This window comes from Colletotrichum godetiae (assembly GCF_030913485.1).
Source record: "Colletotrichum godetiae strain CBS 193.32 chromosome Unknown BDP55scaffold_34, whole genome shotgun sequence".
NCBI lineage: Eukaryota > Fungi > Ascomycota > Sordariomycetes > Glomerellales > Glomerellaceae > Colletotrichum > Colletotrichum godetiae.
The window spans coordinates 55,982-74,221 of NW_026851282.1; the positions used below are offsets into that span (position 1 = coordinate 55,982).

Here is an 18,240-nt window from a genome sequence, read left to right on the forward strand (position 1 = left end):
GTGTTAGACTCACCGAGAAAAATACCGGCCTTCTCACCGAGCGACCGGATCCGGCAGACGGGCATGTCGGCATTCCGCACCTTTCTGAAGGCCGAAGCCCAAGGAGCTTGGGCCCCCCTTGGCCAGGTCGTGTCGTCATTCACTCCAGCCTCACCAGGAGTGAGCTTCGGCCGAGTGGACTTCATACAAAGCCATAGGGCTGACTCTGTAGCAAGCTCAATTCGATTCGGCAGCTCATAAAGAGTTACCTGTCCCCCGATCTTACAACGTGGGAGGGAGCAGGCGATATTCTCGCACAACCATCATCCACAATGTCCTTACTACAGTCCCTCCTGCACCTCACCAACTTCAAGAACCCACTGCTCCGGACTCTGATCCCCGCCGTTTCGGCAGCGTATGCGATCCAGGCGGCCTTTGCTGTGCCGTCAATCCTCGCCCAAAATGAACGTTTCTACGACTTCTCCGGGTCGCTGACCTACCTGTCCGTCACCGCTCTGAGCTTATACCTGCCCTCCCTCCGTGCCAAATACTCGTCGGCCGTTGCTAGCTCGGCACCGCTCCCTGGTCTGTTCGAAGCATTCACCAAGCCGGGTGGCGTGGGAGCCCTCAACTGGAGACAGGTTGTCATCAGCGGTGCCGTCGCCTTCTGGGCTGTTAGACGTAATATCCCATTCCTTTGTCCGCGCGTGGCCGTCAAACACTGACTGATGTGAACCACAGTCGGATCGTACCTCTTCCAGCGCATCTTGGAAGAAGGCAAAGACTCTAGGTTCGACGAGATCAAAAAGTCCCCAGCCAAGTTTGCCGGCGCCTGGTTCGCCCAAGCGACCTGGGTCTCCCTCTGTCTCATGCCCGTCATCGCCCTGAACTCTGTGCCCGCCGCCGCCTTTGCCTCCCTTCCCGCTTTCAAGATCACGGACGCCATTGGTCTGTTTGTCTACGTCGCTGGGTTCGCTTTCGAAATCACGGCCGACAGGCAGAAGAGCAAATGGTTGCGCGAGAAGCGCGCAAAGGCCCATGATGAGGAGTTTATGACCAAGGGTCTCTGGAGTGTCAGGTATGTTTCGCAGTAACACCTGGTTGTTGCCCGTGTCACCACATCGCATGCGACGTTGCCAAACGGCGTGAGAACAAGAAAAAAGCTGACACTTTTCTCTAGCCAATACCCCAACTACTTCGGCGAGATGTCACTATGGACCGGTATCGCGACCGCGGCCGCTGGAATCCTCGTGACGCAACCAATTCAATTGGCACTCGGTTTGTCGTCTGGCGTCACCGGACCAATTACTGCGATGGCCATGTCCTATGTGAGCCCGGCCTTCGTCAGCTTCCTTCTCCTCAAGGTGTCCGGAGTGCCCATGAGCGAAAAGAAGTACGACAAGCGCTACGGTGACCGCAAGGACTATCAAGAGTGGAAGAAGAACACACCAAAGTTGTTCCCCAAGATCTTCTAGGTGGAGAGCATCGTGGTACGATCGCGGACATGCCCGTGTTCAATAAACTTGTTGGTGGTTTGGAAATACTCAATAGTTGGCGGGTTCATCTGCTTTACGTCACTCAAACCTGTAATTCATTCAATGCATATCCAATTCCTGGCCAACTCAAGGTTACGATCTACGGCCAGATAATTACACTTGAGCTTGCAACAGGGAATTCTCAATCCGATCCCTCCTTGGCACGTAGCCAGCGATCCTTATGTTCATCGCATTTGTCCCAAAGCGCCCACATTAAAGAAGAATAAACCACCCGCCGGGTTTCAGTAAATCATGAAATGCGCCGTGTTCTCCCACATTTTTGGTGTTGGATGGTTTGTAGCACGAGGACACACCAGTCGGTCTCCCAGCAATACACACAGTTTACTGGTGGAACTTCTTAACCTTCTCAACCTCGTCGAAGCTGCCCATGAAGATTCCAGCCCTGTCGTGGATGCCCTCGGGGACGACGTCCAGCATTCTCCTCATTTGGCTGTCTACCGCTTGGCCACCGGCTGTGATGTGCGTTAGCAAGCTGTAATCAAACGTTGGTGTACGTAGTCTGCTACTAACCATTCTCAAATACCAACGCCATGGGTGCGCACTCGTACAGGATGCGAAGCTTGCCCTTGGGGCTCTTCTTATCCGCCGGGTAGGCAAAGACACCACCGTACAGCAACGTGCGGTAGGCGTCAGCCACCATGGAACCAATGTACCGCGCGCTGTACGGCTTGCCGTTCTCCTGCGGCGTCTTCAACGAGTTGAAGTAGTTGTTGGTGCTGTCCTCCCAGTAGAGCGAGTTACCCTCGTTGACCGAGTAGATGGCGCGGGCCTGGGGCAGGCGCATGTCCGGGTGGGTGAGGATGAACTCGCCGACGCCGTTGTCGAGAGTGAAGCCGTTGACGGTCCCGCCCTTCATGGTGAGGACGAGCTGCGTCGAGGCGCCGTACATGGTGAAGCCGGCGGCCAGCAGCTCGGAGCCGGGCTTGAGGACGTCCTCCTTTGTGCCGGTGGAGCCCTCGGGCAGCTTGTGGATGCCGAAGATTGTGCCGACGGAGACACCGGCGTCCAGGTTGGAGGAGCCGTCGATGGGGTCGCAGGCGACGGCGTAGCGGGCGCCGGTGGCGTCCTTGAAGAAGATGATTTCCTCCTCCTCTTCTGACACGAGCAGGGCGCATCGGCCGGAGGATCTCATGGCTTCGATGAAGAGGTCATTGGAGATGACGTCGAGCTTCTTTTGGTCGTCGCCCGTGATGTTGGAGGAACCGGCCAGACCCGTCAGGTTGACCAGGGTAGCTCGGCGGATGTAGTATGCGATGGACTTGAAGGAGAATTGCAGGGCGTGGCACAGAAGACTAGAACCATTGTTAGAAGCTATCACGAGGGGTTGGAAGGTCGTAGGGTACCCACGTAAAATCTCCGGTGGCTTCCTTGTGCTTAGTTTGCTCTTCCGTCAGGAAACGGGTCAAGGTGATAATGTTGGTGTTGATCTTCTCGGTCTCTTGTTCACCGGCGTTCGTTGTGTAGGCCGACATGATGGGCTAGATTTTGGGCTTCCAATATCGAGTCTTAGCTATCACTGGTGCAGTAGGATGGCCTGGATTGCTTGTAAACAGACGAAGAACTTACGGAATAATTCCAATGGAGGACGAGGGGTTGACACTTGCGATGGCGGGGTTCACGGGAGCTCTAACAAAGAGTGTTGCGCACTGACACAATGGTTCGGGATTTAAGCCGAAGGATAGAAGATGGAAGATGAATGTTGTAGGAGGGAGGGAGAAGGGAGAAAGAGAGAGAGAGAGGAGAGTAGTCAAGAGATGGGATCACGAAGGAGAGATTGAAGGAAAAGCGATCTTGTTTGTAGTCCGGGCATGGACTATTACTAGGTAATTACCTGAGACTTCATTCATCAGCGTTGCCGGAAGCTCTCGTGTGTGTACCAAGGGGTCCTCTCATGGCCCATGGGCAAAACATGGTCCATGGCCCAGCCATGGGAAAATGCCCCTCAGTTCGGCATACGGCTATCACAGGGCCACACGTCCTATTATCGCGCTCGATCCCGAGTCACCACGACAAAGTGGAGCCAACCGCAGGCACCTCCGGCCGAGGGGAACCCGAGACATGGGGACGCGGGCGCAACAAGCAGAGGACGCAAGGCGCCCCTCGAGGATTTCTCGGAAACCCTCGGCGCGGTGTGCAGCGAGCACACACGATGGCTGCGGCAGTCTACGGGTGGCTTCTGGCAAGAGACTCTGAAAGGGCGGCTGGGCTGGAACAGAGAACCTTGCCTTTGGCGGGGGCGGGGGGCACCTTTGTGTGGGCAACGCCAACTTAGCAACACTAACAACTCGCGTCGAGGGGGAGGGGCTCGCTCTGGAAGGGGGCAACTCTTTCGGCGATAGGAGAAGAACAGGTAGAGGAGCGGCAGAGAAGGACGGCGGATAAGACATGACCGATGGACGGGGTGACATCATGCGGGTGATGGGATGAATGTATTCTGGACCCTCGCACCTTTCTTGCTTTTCAAGCCGTTGGATTGGACGGATATGTATTGATGATGTCTCTGTGTTCCGCTGTTTGCGCTCACGGCTTCTCCCTCCTTGATGTGGAAGTTCTGAGTGATATCCGTGGTTTACACATCTCCTCGATGTGAAGAAGCAGGTGTTGACTTTGTCCGTATTACTACGTATGCTCCTTAGTTGGGTTTGACAGGACCGACGGGGTGGGGCATGGATGAAGCGAGAAGTCACTGCGATTCCTGGTGCCAGATGGAAACAGAAAGACACGAGAAGTGTGATGGATTGGGAACGACAAGGGGTTATCCGGGAACCCACTGCTTCCAATTACCATAGGAGGAAAAACTAGTCATTGTGTAGTCATGGGAGTTCAGCCTCTCCATACTGGATGTGGAGAGGAAGATCCAATATCCGTACCTTACCTCATGGAGAGGAGTATTTGGTTGCTCGTGACTGAAAAATGATAAAGAACCAAAAGAAAAAGGCTTCAACGTTTCATTATCAGGCGTGGCCAAGGCCCCTGGCGTGCTGGTTACCTACCTACCTTACCTTGGCCTCCAAGGAAACTATCCATGGGCACTTTGTAATTGAGATATAAGTTGCTGATGACTGGCCCCTTGGGCCTTGGGTAAAATGTACTGCCGTCAATTGTCACGGGTCACCCAATTTCCCCTGCGAGCTGCCCCATTTCATTAGCTAAGCTGACCGGGCCTAAAACGTCCCTTAGTGCGAAGACACTGAGAGAGAGCAGAAAGTCTTCAGGCACGTGAGAGCCTTCTCCGCACCCCGGCTCCTGTTGGTCGCTCTTGCTGAGGTATGTTGCAGCTGCCCGGCTGCACGTCCTCCAGGTCTGTCTCCCTGTGCCCCAGCAGTCTGCCAGAGGAATAACCCCAAGCACCCCAGCTCTGGCGATGTCTCGGGTTCTTTGGCGGACCTCGGCATGTGGCAGCTCGTTCTTTGAGCCGGTCGGCTTGCCCAATACTTCTCTCTAAACCGCACCACCCCCGATAAGACTACCTATTGCCATTTCGATACCATACTTGAGAACTACAACCTCCGCGTGAAGACCAGCCCACACATCCATCTTACGCCTGCTTCCCCATCTAAAAAAAAGACCTCCATAATCCAGCAAAACACCATCTAATCCACCACATACCAATCTTCATCGCGCATCGCCCATCCATTTCATCCAGTGATTTCTAATACCCCCATCAGAACCAGAACACCGCCCAACATGGTCGCCGACGCCCTCATCTACCACCCGTCCGTATCGCACTACAACAAGTTCGTAGCCACCACCGTCGGCCGCGACAAGATCCTCCGCACCCTCCAGTACTTTGCCCGCTTCTACGCCTGGTACCTCTTCCGCACCAATGGCTCCAAGGCCGAAATTGCCCCCTGGGACGCCATCAAGAAGCAGTTCGGCCTGACCCGCAAGATCATGCGCATCGGCAAAAACGTCGAGCACTTCAAGGCCGCCGCCGTCGCATCCGACGCGAAAACAATGGACCCCGTCCTCCGCTACGCCGCCGTCGGCCGCCAGCTGGGCTACGCCGGCTACCTCACCTTCGACGCCGCCACCGTCCTCGACGCCGCCGGCATCAAGAAGTGGGAGGGTGCAAAGAGGCTGCAAAAGGAGGCCTACCGCTTCTGGGCCATCGGCATCATCTTCAGCGTCGTCGCCCAGACCTACACCCTCTACCGTCTCCAGCAGCGCGAGGCCAAGGTCGACAAGAAGGAGGGCGAGGGTGTCGTCGAGGCTAAGAGAATAGCAATGTACGTTCCTATAGTTCGCCCCTTGAATGCACTTCTCGTGCTCTAGCAACAGCAAGCTGACAAGAAACAACAGTGAGCGCGCCGCGGGCCGCCTGCAACTTATCTCCGACCTCTGCGACTTGACCGTCCCCACCTCTGCCCTCGCATGGGCCAACTTCGATGACGGTCTTGTCGGCCTCGCTGGTACCGTAAGCAGTTTGATTGGCGTGTATACCCAGTGGAAGAAGACGGCATAATCGCGTTGTCGCATCGAAGGAAGGGCCGTGCGTTGTATATGTATGCTTGTGATAATTGTGCTGTATGTCGGATAACGAGATGCGTCGTCGGAGCGACTGGTATTTGTACCTGTCTACTGCGTTGAAGAGTGAGAGGAGGGAGATGATTGAGCTTATTTGAGGCAGTGCTTTTGAAATCTTTTGGGCGTTCGGAATGTTCCTAGCCTGGGCTGTAGGCATGGTGCCATGATGGGCGGGACAAGGTAGGCAGACTGCTAGGTACTCCCCGCTGTCGATGCGGACATGACAGTCGGCTTGGATACCAAGTAAACCTCTTTCATCATCATCGAATATTCAAGGTATCTACGAATGGATAACATGTATTGCACTTTGTGATGGCAAGTGTCTGGACCACCCTCAGCCGCCATAGTGGATCCGGTAGAAACCCTGAGCGTCCGGCTTCAATAGAGATGCCATTGTTAATCAATCTGAAAGCCAGTCTCGAAAGACCAAGATTTTGTGCTCATAAGGCGGATACGCCTATTCATTTTTGATGGATATCCATGCATGTAATCGTACAATATACATCAGGCACTCGGCATTTTCCCCCTCCTGATCTTAACGGACCCTACATTGTTGCATCCGCAGCTATGTTGTTGATGATGCTTTGACAGAAATCGCAATTTGGAACAAGCCTGGGACGTCTGCGTGACGAGCAAACTACCTCATCCCACTACCACGGAACACCGCTTGTTGTTATTGATATTTACCAATCTGGCTTGAGCCATTGAAGTGGAGGTGCTTCCAGGATCTATTCAGAGTCAAGGACAGCCCCTATGAGGCAAGTTTATGAGCAGGAGTGAGTTACCAGTAACGGCCACCACGTTCATACTCGCGAGGGTACCCATCACGCGGGTAACCTGCTTCCCTAGGAGGGAAGTCTCTGGGAGGGCGGTCGTACGGCCCTCTGCCGTTGACATAGGGGTCGGGTGGCGGGGGGTAATCCCGCCTGTAAGGATCGTCGTAACGGCCTCGCGGAGGGGGATAATCGTCCATGGGGCGACGCGGAGGAGAGCGGTAACGAGCACGCTCGTCATAGTACTCGCGGCGGGGACTACGCTCACGGTATCCCTCGCGATAACCATCTCGGCGTGGACTGTAGCCTCTCGGGGGACCACGTCGGTCGTAGTCGTCCACTGGAGGCGGGTAGGGTCGACGGCCGCCGCCGGGCGAACGAGACCGAGCGCCGCTGCGCATGTCGCCGCGAGGCGGCATGTCCGGTTGTGTCTGGTAATACGTGAGTATAAACGTCCTCTCACCATCAGTTATCTACTTTCGCTTACGTCTGCTATACAGGTGACGCGGCTTCCCTTGAATTCTCGGCCATCAAGCTTCTCTACGGCGGTTCTCAAGTCCGCCGCAGTCTCGAATTCAACGAAGCTGATTGGTTTCTTGGTCAGCAAACGCACGATTGCAAGTAATGGATTGAGGGTAACATACCCGCGCCCGTTGCCGTCGCGAGGCGTTTCCGAGTAGACAACGTCAAGGCTGGACTGACGAGCAAAGTCTTTGAGGTCCTATATCCAGAATCCATGTAAGTTGGTGTCCAGGATCGGTAAGATGGGCCGAAGAGGGCTGATGATCCAAGTTTCATAGACCAGTCGGCGGCAAGCCAATGGGATTGAAGCCAGGAGTGGTGTCGTCCGGCATTGGAGTTCCGTCGCTGCTTTGGCAGGCCCGCGCCGATTCAAAGAAACGGCCATGGACTTGGGAAAGCAAGTTTCAGGAGCGCAGCACGGTCCGGACTAGTCGACTGACAGGCCGCCGATGGCTTGGAGCTGAGGCTACACAGCATGCCGAAAAGTCCACAGTCCACAGTCCACCTCGAAGGGTACGATGAAGGTCCAGGCGCGCCTCAGGCGCATAAGAGAAGGGAATCCGGGAATCCAGCTTAGAGAATGGGGAGAGAGCAACAGACCTGCCAACTGGTATCGGTGGGAAGTCCCGTAATCTGCATTCGGTGGGGAGTGCGGCGAGGCCTGGGAGGAGCGCGCTCATTGTTGCCAAAGCCACCGGCACTGCCGCCCTCCCTGTGACGGGTTCCACGGGCAAATTGTACAGTCAAGCGTTCGCCCATGAAGTCGGATCCATCTTTTCAACGCTATGGTTAGCGCACCAGAAGTGAAGGGATATCGTTGAATGGTGGAACGGCGCAATACGACATACGGAAGGCTGGGCAGAGAAGAAGTCAGCAACAGGGTAATAGGTATAGTCGCAATAGTAACAACAGCTAGGGGCGACTTACCAGGAACAACATCGCGAGCATCCATGGCATCCTTGTACTCGATGAATCCGAATCCGTTCATGAGCTTTATTTCAGTGATTTCGCCAGTGCCATGGGTCGCGAAATGGGCCTCGACATCAGCCTTGGTGGCTGCGAAGGTTAGCAGGTTGCGACAAGAACGCGCCGGGCGATGCGCAAGGCTGAGCTCACCATTGCGAGGGAGGTTTCCCAGGTACAGCCTGGTGGAGGATACCTCGGTCATATTGGCGATAAATGTGATGCGTCCTTGGGAAAACAGTCAGGGTCGGTCGTGGATAGAAACAAAAGTTGGCCCAAGATTCCGGCCTGGATGGGAGAGGATTCGCGGTGGCGATGGTCCGCAAACCGGGCAGGGAGAATGTGTCCAAAGGGTTTCCGGCGCAGTACTATTGGAATAGCTGCGAAGGCGAAGATTCGGGCGACTAGGCCGGGAAGGGGGAGGCTCCGACGGTAGAGGCCAGTTTGGTTGAAGCGCAAGAAATCGGGTATACTGACGATTCAAGAAGACGAGATGCCTGGTCTAGTCGTCGTTCGACGTATGCGAGAGGGGAATTGAGAATCGATGGGGGCGTTTGGAGTGTGGGGAGATTATGAGGACCGGAATGTTGACGCTGACCCGATCGGTCGAGTCGCGATTGGTCGGAGCAGAAAGAGAATCTGACTGTGTGAGAGGACGAAGGCGCGGGAGCCGGGAGAGAAGGAAGAGGAGGGGTTTTGGAATGGTTATGGTTGTGGTGGTTTGAGGAGAATGGGACAAAGTGAGAGAGAGAGAGAGAGGCAGGTGTGTGGTGGTCAGGCAAAGGTATTTGATATTGCTTGGCACCCGTACCTCAGGTAGCTAAGGGTACCTTGGGCAGGCGGTCATGGAAGTTCCTTACCTCTGCGAATGTTCCACTGTACAAATAGCGGGTACCTTTGAGAACCTATGTTCCTTGCGATCCAGTACGGGTTACGGAGTAGGCAAGGCAGGACGAAGAGGAAGAGGAAGAGCTTGATTTCTTCCTTTTCCTCTTGAATGGAAAAAAAGAAGGAGCAGGGAAGCCAACAGGAGCTTTGAATTCGAAAAGAAGGAGGGTGGAGCGAAAAAGAGAAACAGACATGGGCCTAGAGGGGAGGCGAGGAGGAGAAGATTGAACCTAAGTGTGTGATGGGCCGCCAGCCGGGCCCCAGAGCACAGCTGCGGCCTTCTGTTTCTGGTGTCCCAAGGTACCTTTGAGGAGAGCGCCTGCCCCCCGGACTAGAGGTAGAATCAGCCAATGATCGCGTTTGATTCCGTCTCCTCAACTTTCATGATCCTGGTTCGTACCTGACAATGGTGGGAACCTGAGGTAAGGTAGGGAACTTCATTCTAAGAAGGTACGGAGTACGGAGTACGGATACCTGAACACAGGTTCTTTTATCCATACGGAGTACGTACTGCACAGAGTGGCAGAAGAGCGAATGCCTTGTTTCCCTCCATCACTTAAAATACCCATCCATTTCTAGCTAGAGCTCTTGCACGTGAGCACTGAGTTTAAGGATAAGGATCTCCTTTCAACGACTTGTCTGCTACGACACGTATCGCATGCATATTTCGGGAAAATGAAATCTGAAGCCTCTAGCTTGTTGGATATTTGAGCTCGAGGATGGTACCTTGCCGTTTTGCAAAAATCAGTTACATCGCGCTCACCCGGCTCAGGTACGGGAACCTCGCTAGACCAGGGTCTACGAAAGGGGAACATCATGCCCGAGGGCTCGCTTTCATCCGATCAAGCTTCTATTCGGCTCCACGAGTCTATTTCATCAGGAATCTTATGGTAAGGAGGGCTGTCAGTTTTCGTGAACCATAGTGTTCACAACAGCTCATGTTTGCGACTGATTCAGGGAAAGACGCTCTACATGTACCTATTTGTACTTGGTCATCGATCCCGGCTAAAAGAAAGGCATTCCAATTCCCGGCTAGCTCATGCACGTCGAATCTGACACTCTTCAGTTTGAAGGCCGTCACTTGTGGCTAGCTCCAACGGTCCCTGTGGCGCTTCTCCTCCTCCTCCTCCTCCTTCTTCTCTCCAGCTTTAATTTCTTTTACTTCTTCAATGGATTCCACTGTCCGAGGAGAGGAGGAAGTAAGGGAGGAGTCGCCGGCGCAACTTCAAACTCCCCTAAAGGTCCCAAAACAGAGAGGGAACGAAATAAGGAAGATCTCCGTCAAGGATAACAACCTCCTCTTGGCTTCGGTCCTATTCCGACTTCCAACATCGCCCTGCCCTGCCGGACCTCGGATGCGACGTACCTTATCCACGTTGGTTACAAAGTGAATACGGGATCCACGAGTGGTTTTATTCGGTTCCCATAAGGAATTCTCAGCGAGAGATAGAGACAACAGAGATACATAGACCGGGCGACCTCGTTTCCAGATCGGTGACACCCCCGGTGCCCAGACACCCCCTTTATCCCGTGCGACCCGCTGCATCTGGTAACCAAGTCCAGGCTGTCCCAGGACCTGTCCGTTTCACCAACCCGCAATAGGTCAATCGACACTAGGCAAAGTCTCAATTCATAGTCACATTCGAAGAAAGACAAAAAAAAACAAGCCGAGATTACAGTGACCATGAGGAAAATCGGAAGATCAATGGCAAGGAGCCAAGTATGCCAAGATCGTTCGGATACTGCAGCAGGCTGACTCTCCCTCATACTTTTAAGACTGTGTGCGACCAACCAACTTCCACCACTCTCCACCCTCCCTCCCGCAACAGCTACCCATGGCAAATCAGGGATGACATTAGAGAGCGAGTCGGTCGCATGCATGCCATCTGATTACACTACCTACACTGGTACATCTGATACTCTGCAGACTGATCGTAGTCAATTCCTAGAAAGTTGTCGCCCCCCGAAAGCTCGATAATCCGATGTATGCTAAAGTCAACTCGACCCAACTCATTGTGAGCCGCCAGTGACCAGACCAAGACATCCATGAGTAACACTAAATGTTCTTAGTCACCAAGACCTCAATCGAGGCGTCCGCTCCCAGGGATTGTGGAATCCCGAAACCCGAGGTCAGCCTGGCCTCGAAACTCATAACCCAGCAAAGAAATCCATCCTCACCCGTATCCGACCTGGTCCTGTAACAGGGAGCGCCTCTGCTCTTCCTATTCCACTAAAACCCCCCCCTTCCCTCTGCTCACTTGTCTGTCAACGTGAAGCAAATCTGGATCATTGCCCTCGCTGATAGAAACTTCAGATCCAACCGCCCCTGGGCTGTGTGCAAGTTGCGCATCCGCGGGCTGGCTCACATCTTCAGAATTGTCACCAGTGAGTGAAAAGGGGGCTTCTGCCTAGCTTCTCCATGTGATTTTACGTACTTGACTATAGCTCGAATCCATCGCGATTCTTGACGAATTGTCTACTCTCCCGTAGACCTCGTGATGGATACAGTTTCGTACCTCTCGTCGCTTCATTATATCTTTCCGTGAGTAAATTCCCGTCTGGATTTTTGCATTATTTGCCGCTTCTTGGCCCGTCCACCTTCCTCTTTCCTTTCGTGAGTGTGTATGTACGTAGTCCCGGACGAAGAATTAATAAACCAGACGCCTGCTCATGCAACCTCATAATCGTCTCCGACATATGCCGGGTTGGGCTGAATGATCGTACTCCCAGCGGACAATACGCCGCGTCATCTGTCAGCGCATCCGAATGGTATCGAATTGACCAAGTAAGAAAACCCAGCGCGTCTTAACCAAACAAAGTTTCCACCAGTTCATCCATGAACGTAAACGCCAAGTGTGCGCTGAGAACAGACTTCTTGTTAGCCATATGACAACCAACGGCATTTCAGCTTCGGATCAACAACTTACTTGAGTCTCGAATTATTGAAGGTTGCAAACACACGCCGGCTGGCTGCTTGAGCATTTACTCTTCCGACAACGCTTCCTGCTAGGTCGGGTATAAGAGTAGCCAACATCAAGCTGGCTTCTGTTCTCGTCTTCTTCTTCTCTGATGCCGTCCTCGGTTGCTTGTTCTTATTCATTTCACCGCCGGGCCACATGCTATCCCTGAGTAGGGCAATATACTTGATGATGGCATCTTCCTGCACGAGCATCTTGACATTGTCTCGAACTTTGCGCTCAATCGTGCCGCCTAGTAGCTGTTGAAGGACAACCACCACAGCACGCCCTCGAAGCCAGTTGTTGCCTCGATTGAGTTCAAAGACTTCCAGAAAGATGTCGCAGATAGGTTTGATGAAAGACTCCAGCTCCTTGTTCTCGAAGGCGTTCAGTTCAGCCTCGGCCTCGGCAGCGCTGACACCGTCCTCGTTGACAGGCAGTGGCATAGCGTTCAGCTGGTTGGTGGCTGCCGCAATGAGATTTTGACCAGCCACAGATAACTGATCCAAGACGGGAATGTTGCCTAGGATGTCTTCCATTCCATCCGTAACGGAGTCATAAAACCTTGTAATCATGTCTTTCTTGTCCTCGCGATCAACAAGGTCTTGACCTTGCGCTATCACACTTTGTGACAAGAATGCTCGCAAGTCCCGACTCCTGCAGGCCTCTGGAAGCCCAAGAAGATCTTTGAGATATTTCTCAAGGGCGTCCCGTCGTTTGCGAAGAAATTCACTCTGGAACTTCATAACCATCCTTCGCCTGGGAAATTCAAGATTGCGAACAGACGGATATCTTGAGCGAAGTTTCTGGTGCAACTCATGGAACTCGCTATACCGGCGAGTAACCATCCATGTCGCGGCTGGCATCTTCTCGCCAGCATCTCTTTGCACCTCGACCACATATAGGGCGAACTCCCTCCCATCATCTTCCTTGCCCACTTGGATGGCCTTGATCTTGATCGTCGAACGCCCGTACAAGCTGTTGTCGCTCTCTTGAACAACGTATTGTTGCCTTTGAAGTTCTTTGCGACGGATCTCGCGTTGCAGACTCGCCTTGGATTTCCGCAGGATACGAAGCTCGGCCGTGTTGTTGGTGAGGTCCGCCTTCTTCGTCAGTGACTCGACTATAGCATCTTGTGCAATGAGGCGGTCGATGTCGTTGGACAACGCCGTAATAGCTTCTGCTAGTCCAAGGTCACCTGGAGCTGCCTCTTGGATTTCGTCCTCCACATCGCCTTTCGTCTCTTCCTCTGGATCATCTCGTTCGTCAGAGAGGTACTTCTCCTCATCACCAAAAAGATCGTCATCCACAAACACTCCAATGCGAGATGCCGCACTAACGAGGCCAAGGGATGCCAAGCTTGGTTTGTCGATTTCCTTGGAGGAAGCTGCAGGTCTTGGCATTTCAAGTGATCCGCGGAGGGATTCATTGTCTCCAGAAAATAGACTTGACCGGTCGACTTGATCATCCGCCCCGAACAGTGATTCTCGAAACTCTTCAGCCGTTTGCGGCCGGTTATCCTCCATGATGTTGTTCAAAGCTTCTTCCATTGCTTGTACCACGTTCGTATCTAGCACAGGAGGCTTGCCTGCGTCCTGGTCGAGACTAGCGACCGAGTCCATCATGCCATCCTGATCAAAATCGTCGTCGTCAAACAGCGGGGTCGAAACATCTTCCTCGAAAGAACGGCGTTGCTTGGAAAGGGATTCGGACCCGTTCCCGTTGAGCGTCAGGCTGGCCAAGTCCGATGCAGATCCAGCTCGCCTTGAGAGTGGGCGTGTTAGCCGAGGGGCTATACGGGAGACAGGGCTTGGCTTGAATTGGAAGGAATGGGAGCTCCGATGCGTCGGTGGGTGTGATGGAATAGATGCTGACGGCTCTGCAGCGGGGAGTGGTACGATTCTTGCTGACGCTTCTTCTGCGGCCAAACACTTGTAAAAGAGATCAGACTTCTTAAAGGCCTGGAAATATTGAGCTTGCATCGCGTCCAAGACAGCTGTCTGGGCCCTCAAGATTGCTCTGCGAGCTCTGTAGTACTGTTCGGGAGTAGCCTTCTTGCCGGCGCTCAAGAAAGCGCGAACTTCATCTCGAGAAGCTTTTGAGACCTTTAGTTCCGGCTTAGAGAGATATGCATGGTCGATCTGGCCCAAATCCTCACGGTCAGAATCCGTCCACATTGGTAGATTAGACGGCAGATGCTCGTCGTCTTGACCCTCGTCCTCCAAAGGATTGCGAAAGCCATCAACGACTAGCCAAAATTGGACCAGAGGCATCATGTGGTGACGGTCCATGAACTCCATGAAGTACGATAAGCCTGAAGCATCCCGGAGCAGGTCAACAAGAGTTGCATGCTCGAGCTTTGAGGGTGCCTGGGGAACACCAGAAGGGCGGGCAGGCAAAGTCGCAGAGGACTGTCGACTTCCACCGGCAGCAAGAAGCTGGACGCGTTCTTCCAGTAGTCGCTTGCCCATTTCAAGTCGTCTGAGGTAGACCTGATCTTGGTTTTCCTCCAAGGAATCCCGCTTCAACTGGCTCGCAACCTCGCTCCGCAATCGCCTGGCATCCGAGAGATTGCTGACTTTCCGTATTGCGCGAATGAACTTTTCGAACTTTCTCTCGCTATCGGTGGGCGAGAGACGGGGTATAATGGCAGCCTTTCCCGACCTCGGCACTGGAGAAGCATGTTGATCCAACGCCGCCCTGAGCTTCCGTACTGTCGACCGATCTTGCAACATTGAACGCCCGTAGTTTTCCATGACTTGATTCCAGGTATCGGGCTCGGCTAGGATTTGCATAACAGGAAAGAGCACAGCGCAAGCAACGATCTCCCGGATGATGCTCGAGACGGCTCGACTAGCAAGCATGTTTGGCGGTAGGACTTTTGGCAGAATCCCAGACACCATCTTTCGCAAGTAATCTTGTTGCACAAGCTTTGTGTCAGGGAATGACAACGAAGCTGCGGGATGAAGCTTTCCATCCTTGTATTTGGAGGCGATTGCGAGATCGAGCTCCTCCGATTCCGTCACCGATCGATTGAGTTTCTTCCCTCGGACGGCTCGCTCAGCCTCGTAGAAATCGCGGAAATGGGCGTTGAGCATCGGTACGACTCGGGTGGTGACGATGTCGACGAGGTCGAGCTCCAGGAGGCGTTCGCGGATGTTGATGAGGGCATCGCGCACAGCTTTATCGACCTCGTTGGAGAAGACTGGGTTCTTGCTGATGTTGGAATACCACGAGCTAACAAAGTCCCGTATGATGAGTTCGAGCAGATCGTCGAGAGCTTTGGATATCCGTTTAGAGTTGGGGTCGAGGGCGACTTTCGTGTAAGCCTGTCGTGTTTGAAGGCTTGAGACCTGTCGGGCCCAGACTTTGGGTGCGAGGAATGCAGGGCCATTTGGACGCGGGGATCGGTGTCGCAAACCGCGCCCGAAGCCGCGCGACGTAACGAGGATGAGGGCGAGAAAGGCGACGACAGTCAAGATGACTCCTCCAACCAAGGCATATCCTACCCATCTCAAGACCGGGACCCAGCTAACAGCATAGCCCCAGGCTATGAAGCATGTGATGGCGGCAAGGATCAGTTCTCTTCCTTGCAGGGCCATATCCAGATCGGTTTTGAGGGGCGATAGGCTGTCGCTACATCGTACGTCGTCGAAAATCGCGGTACTCTCGGGAGCTGCTGGGTCGGGAAGTTTGGAGGAAAGAAGCAGGTCGGCTTGGCTGGGCCTTATCGATTTCAGGGGACGTGAGGGTGCGGGTCGAGAGACACGTGTGGATGGTGGATGGCGGATGATGTTGAGGTGTGACCGTTGGACGCTTGTTCCCGGTGCTTGGGAGGTGAGAGAGCACTTAGCTGGGCATGTACCTCGGTGAAGTGTACCTGACCTCATCTTACCTGCTGTTTGGTACCTCAACCTAGGAGGTATCCTGTGTACTATGCATAGCAGGGTAGGCACTGACCCAAGGTTACTTAGCGGCTCTGGCGAGCGCTCTTACCGTTGCTGCGGGTGCGCCGCAGGGTCGGCTGCATAAGGTGAGTCTCGGTGGGGCCCTTCCTATCTATCATGCGTAACATGCGCTTGCCTACACTTACTACCGGAAAGGTACCTACCATGGGTGTATGGGTTGCGTTGTTCATAGAGATAGATACATGCAACTATCCGGGAATTCGTGCTGTGGCATAAAATTATGACAGTGAGGGACTGAACACATTGGAAACAACCTTTAAGGTACCATAGTCAGGGCCAAGCGTGGAGGCCTGTCGAAAGCAGTAGCCTGATCCTCTTGAATGTCATACCTACACTGAATTTCATGACTCTACTGCGACCGAGGCACGATATAGTTGTCTCTGAGAGTCTACGACACGAAAAAGGGGGTATTATTTGAACTCTTGCGAGACTAAGCACCAATGTCTCTCTTACTAGAGAGCCATGCCGCCAACACTCTGGTCGAGTCGTTGCCATTCACCATGGAGGATCCTCCAGCCTGCGGAAAAGCGCAATGTGCTTCTGACCCTGATTCCGCGTCACTTTCTTGCTCTCCTCCGTCTCGGACGCCATCACTTTGACACACTCATCCGCTTCCTGCTCCTCCTCCGACACACGCTCGAATGCGGGATGGGCATTGAAGTGGCCCACCATCCACTGATGCAGGGGTTCGACGTCGGTAATAGTGTACACGATGCCTCCCGGGCGCAGCGCAAAGGCATATTCGGAGTTGAGCGTTGTGGATACGATTCTGGCCTTGTGTTTCCGTGCCTTGAAGTGCGGATCGGGGAAGCAGATGAAGATCTTGGAAAGCTGTGCCTTTTTGAAAAAGTTGGGGAGGAACTTCATGCTATTGGCGCGCAGGCAGCTGATGTTCTGGTAGCCGCCAGTGTCCTGGTTCTGGACTCTGAGGGCCTTGATGCGCTCCTGGACATATTCTGTAACCGAAGTGCGGATTTCGAGGCCTTCGTAGAGGAGAAAGGTCAGCGATTTCGCCGAGTGCAAGCTTATCAAGTCCACCTACCGAGGATGAGCGTCTCTGGGAGGATCGGTGACAGAGCTACGGTCAAGCCACCAAAGCCGCAGCCAATGTCAACAACCTCCACGTCCTTCGTCAGACTGCGAGTTTTCGGCTTCGAAGCATCTAAGATCGTGGGCTCCGTAAGTGTGGGATCGGTAGAGGGAGTCTCGTCATTGGCTGCGAATGCGGGATAGTACTGCGTCCAGTTCATGGAGTCTGGACTGGCCGGGCTGTGTTTGGAGGAGGGAAGTTAGCAAAAGAGTAGATGCAAGAGGGCGGTATGACCATGGAGACTCAACTAGACTAATTGATGGTCCGAGAAGGGGTTTGCATGAGCGCGTTGGCGATAGAACTTCTTTTTGGGCAGTTCAGCCACGCCATCTTGGTTGCGCGCATTGCGATACTCTTCGCGCTTTGTGGTTTTGTTTTTCTTTTCCGGTCTACTCATGGTCGGTCGCTGATTGAATCGGATCAATTATCTGTGAATAGAGCAGCAGATAGTGGGCATACACAATCAAGCTGTCTCTGGGTAGAGAGATGGCTTGGATGGGGAATCGTCTGATATGCGATCAAGGTGCACAATTGGCCGCCTGAAAATCAAAAAGCTGCGATGCGAGCGGGCGGTGATGCATGGCGGGGGGACGATGAGAGCAGCCGATTGGGCAGGCGGTGAGCACTGACGTTCGACCGCCGCGAACCTCAGGGTATCGGTACCTGAGTGATAAGCGATAACAGCTGAAAGGCCCACCAACACACCCGTGCCCGGTGCGGGTTCCTGGCTGCGTCACTCGTTGCGGTCCCCGGGGTGATCTGCCACCCGCTGGTGTAAGGTACCTTAAGTATGCTTTTTAACGCTGACGAGGGGCCGAACATGCCCTTTGCCCATTTAGAACACAAGTGGTTGCTAGATACGGGGCAAGATATGATGTATCGACGATGGATTGGCGAGAGCAGGAAAGAAAGATAAGAGGGGAGGAGGTGACCATACTACCTATACCTTAAGACATGGACAGAGGGCCTCAGCTGCTATGGATTTCATCGAATGGGGGCTCTAGGAAGATTACCAAA

General features: G+C 53.7%; 6 protein-coding genes across 6 annotated transcripts; 2 read left to right on the plus strand and 4 right to left on the minus strand.

Annotated features, from left to right (window-relative positions):
- Positions 1-311: 311 nt before the first annotated feature.
- On the plus strand, positions 312-1,454 carry BDP55DRAFT_557481 (uncharacterized protein; the record flags this gene model as incomplete). Its single annotated transcript, XM_060569699.1, has 3 exons — positions 312-660; positions 721-1,057; positions 1,160-1,454. 3 exons carry the CDS (start codon positions 312-314, stop codon positions 1,452-1,454), a joined length of 981 nt encoding a protein of 326 aa, XP_060426909.1.
- A 27-nt stretch (positions 1,455-1,481) lies between these two features.
- On the minus strand, positions 1,482-3,251 carry BDP55DRAFT_234542 (fructose-1,6-bisphosphatase). The gene is made up of 3 exons (XM_060566172.1): positions 2,883-3,251; positions 2,046-2,827; positions 1,482-1,987 (listed from the first exon to the last, which is right to left on the minus strand). Exons 1-3 carry the CDS (start codon positions 3,005-3,007, stop codon positions 1,857-1,859), a joined length of 1,038 nt encoding a protein of 345 aa, XP_060426910.1. The 5' UTR covers positions 3,008-3,251; the 3' UTR covers positions 1,482-1,856.
- Positions 3,252-4,783: 1,532 nt separating this feature from the next.
- Positions 4,784-6,496, plus strand: BDP55DRAFT_614872 (peroxisomal biogenesis factor 11). The gene is made up of 2 exons (XM_060571249.1): positions 4,784-5,764; positions 5,838-6,496. The coding sequence occupies exons 1-2, from the start codon at positions 5,223-5,225 to the stop codon at positions 5,998-6,000; spliced, it is 705 nt and encodes a 234-aa protein (XP_060426911.1). The 5' UTR covers positions 4,784-5,222; the 3' UTR covers positions 6,001-6,496.
- A 347-nt stretch (positions 6,497-6,843) lies between these two features.
- On the minus strand, positions 6,844-8,525 carry BDP55DRAFT_634422 (uncharacterized protein; the record flags this gene model as incomplete). The annotated part of the gene is made up of 5 exons (XM_060572662.1): positions 6,844-7,266; positions 7,323-7,556; positions 7,958-8,130; positions 8,285-8,413; positions 8,474-8,525. The coding sequence occupies 5 exons, from the start codon at positions 8,523-8,525 to the stop codon at positions 6,844-6,846; spliced, it is 1,011 nt and encodes a 336-aa protein (XP_060426912.1).
- A 3,026-nt stretch (positions 8,526-11,551) lies between these two features.
- On the minus strand, positions 11,552-16,209 carry BDP55DRAFT_234363 (PXA domain-containing protein). The gene is made up of 2 exons (XM_060566171.1): positions 12,136-16,209; positions 11,552-12,068 (listed from the first exon to the last, which is right to left on the minus strand). Exons 1-2 carry the CDS (start codon positions 16,053-16,055, stop codon positions 12,014-12,016), a joined length of 3,975 nt encoding a protein of 1,324 aa, XP_060426913.1. The 5' UTR covers positions 16,056-16,209; the 3' UTR covers positions 11,552-12,013.
- Positions 16,210-16,243: 34 nt separating this feature from the next.
- On the minus strand, positions 16,244-17,804 carry BDP55DRAFT_671370 (putative methyltransferase-domain-containing protein). Its single transcript, XM_060575448.1, has 4 exons — positions 17,683-17,804; positions 17,472-17,629; positions 17,176-17,402; positions 16,244-17,116 (listed from the first exon to the last, which is right to left on the minus strand). Exons 2-4 carry the CDS (start codon positions 17,618-17,620, stop codon positions 16,629-16,631), a joined length of 864 nt encoding a protein of 287 aa, XP_060426914.1. The 5' UTR covers positions 17,621-17,629; positions 17,683-17,804; the 3' UTR covers positions 16,244-16,628.
- Between the last annotated feature and the right edge of the window lie 436 nt (positions 17,805-18,240).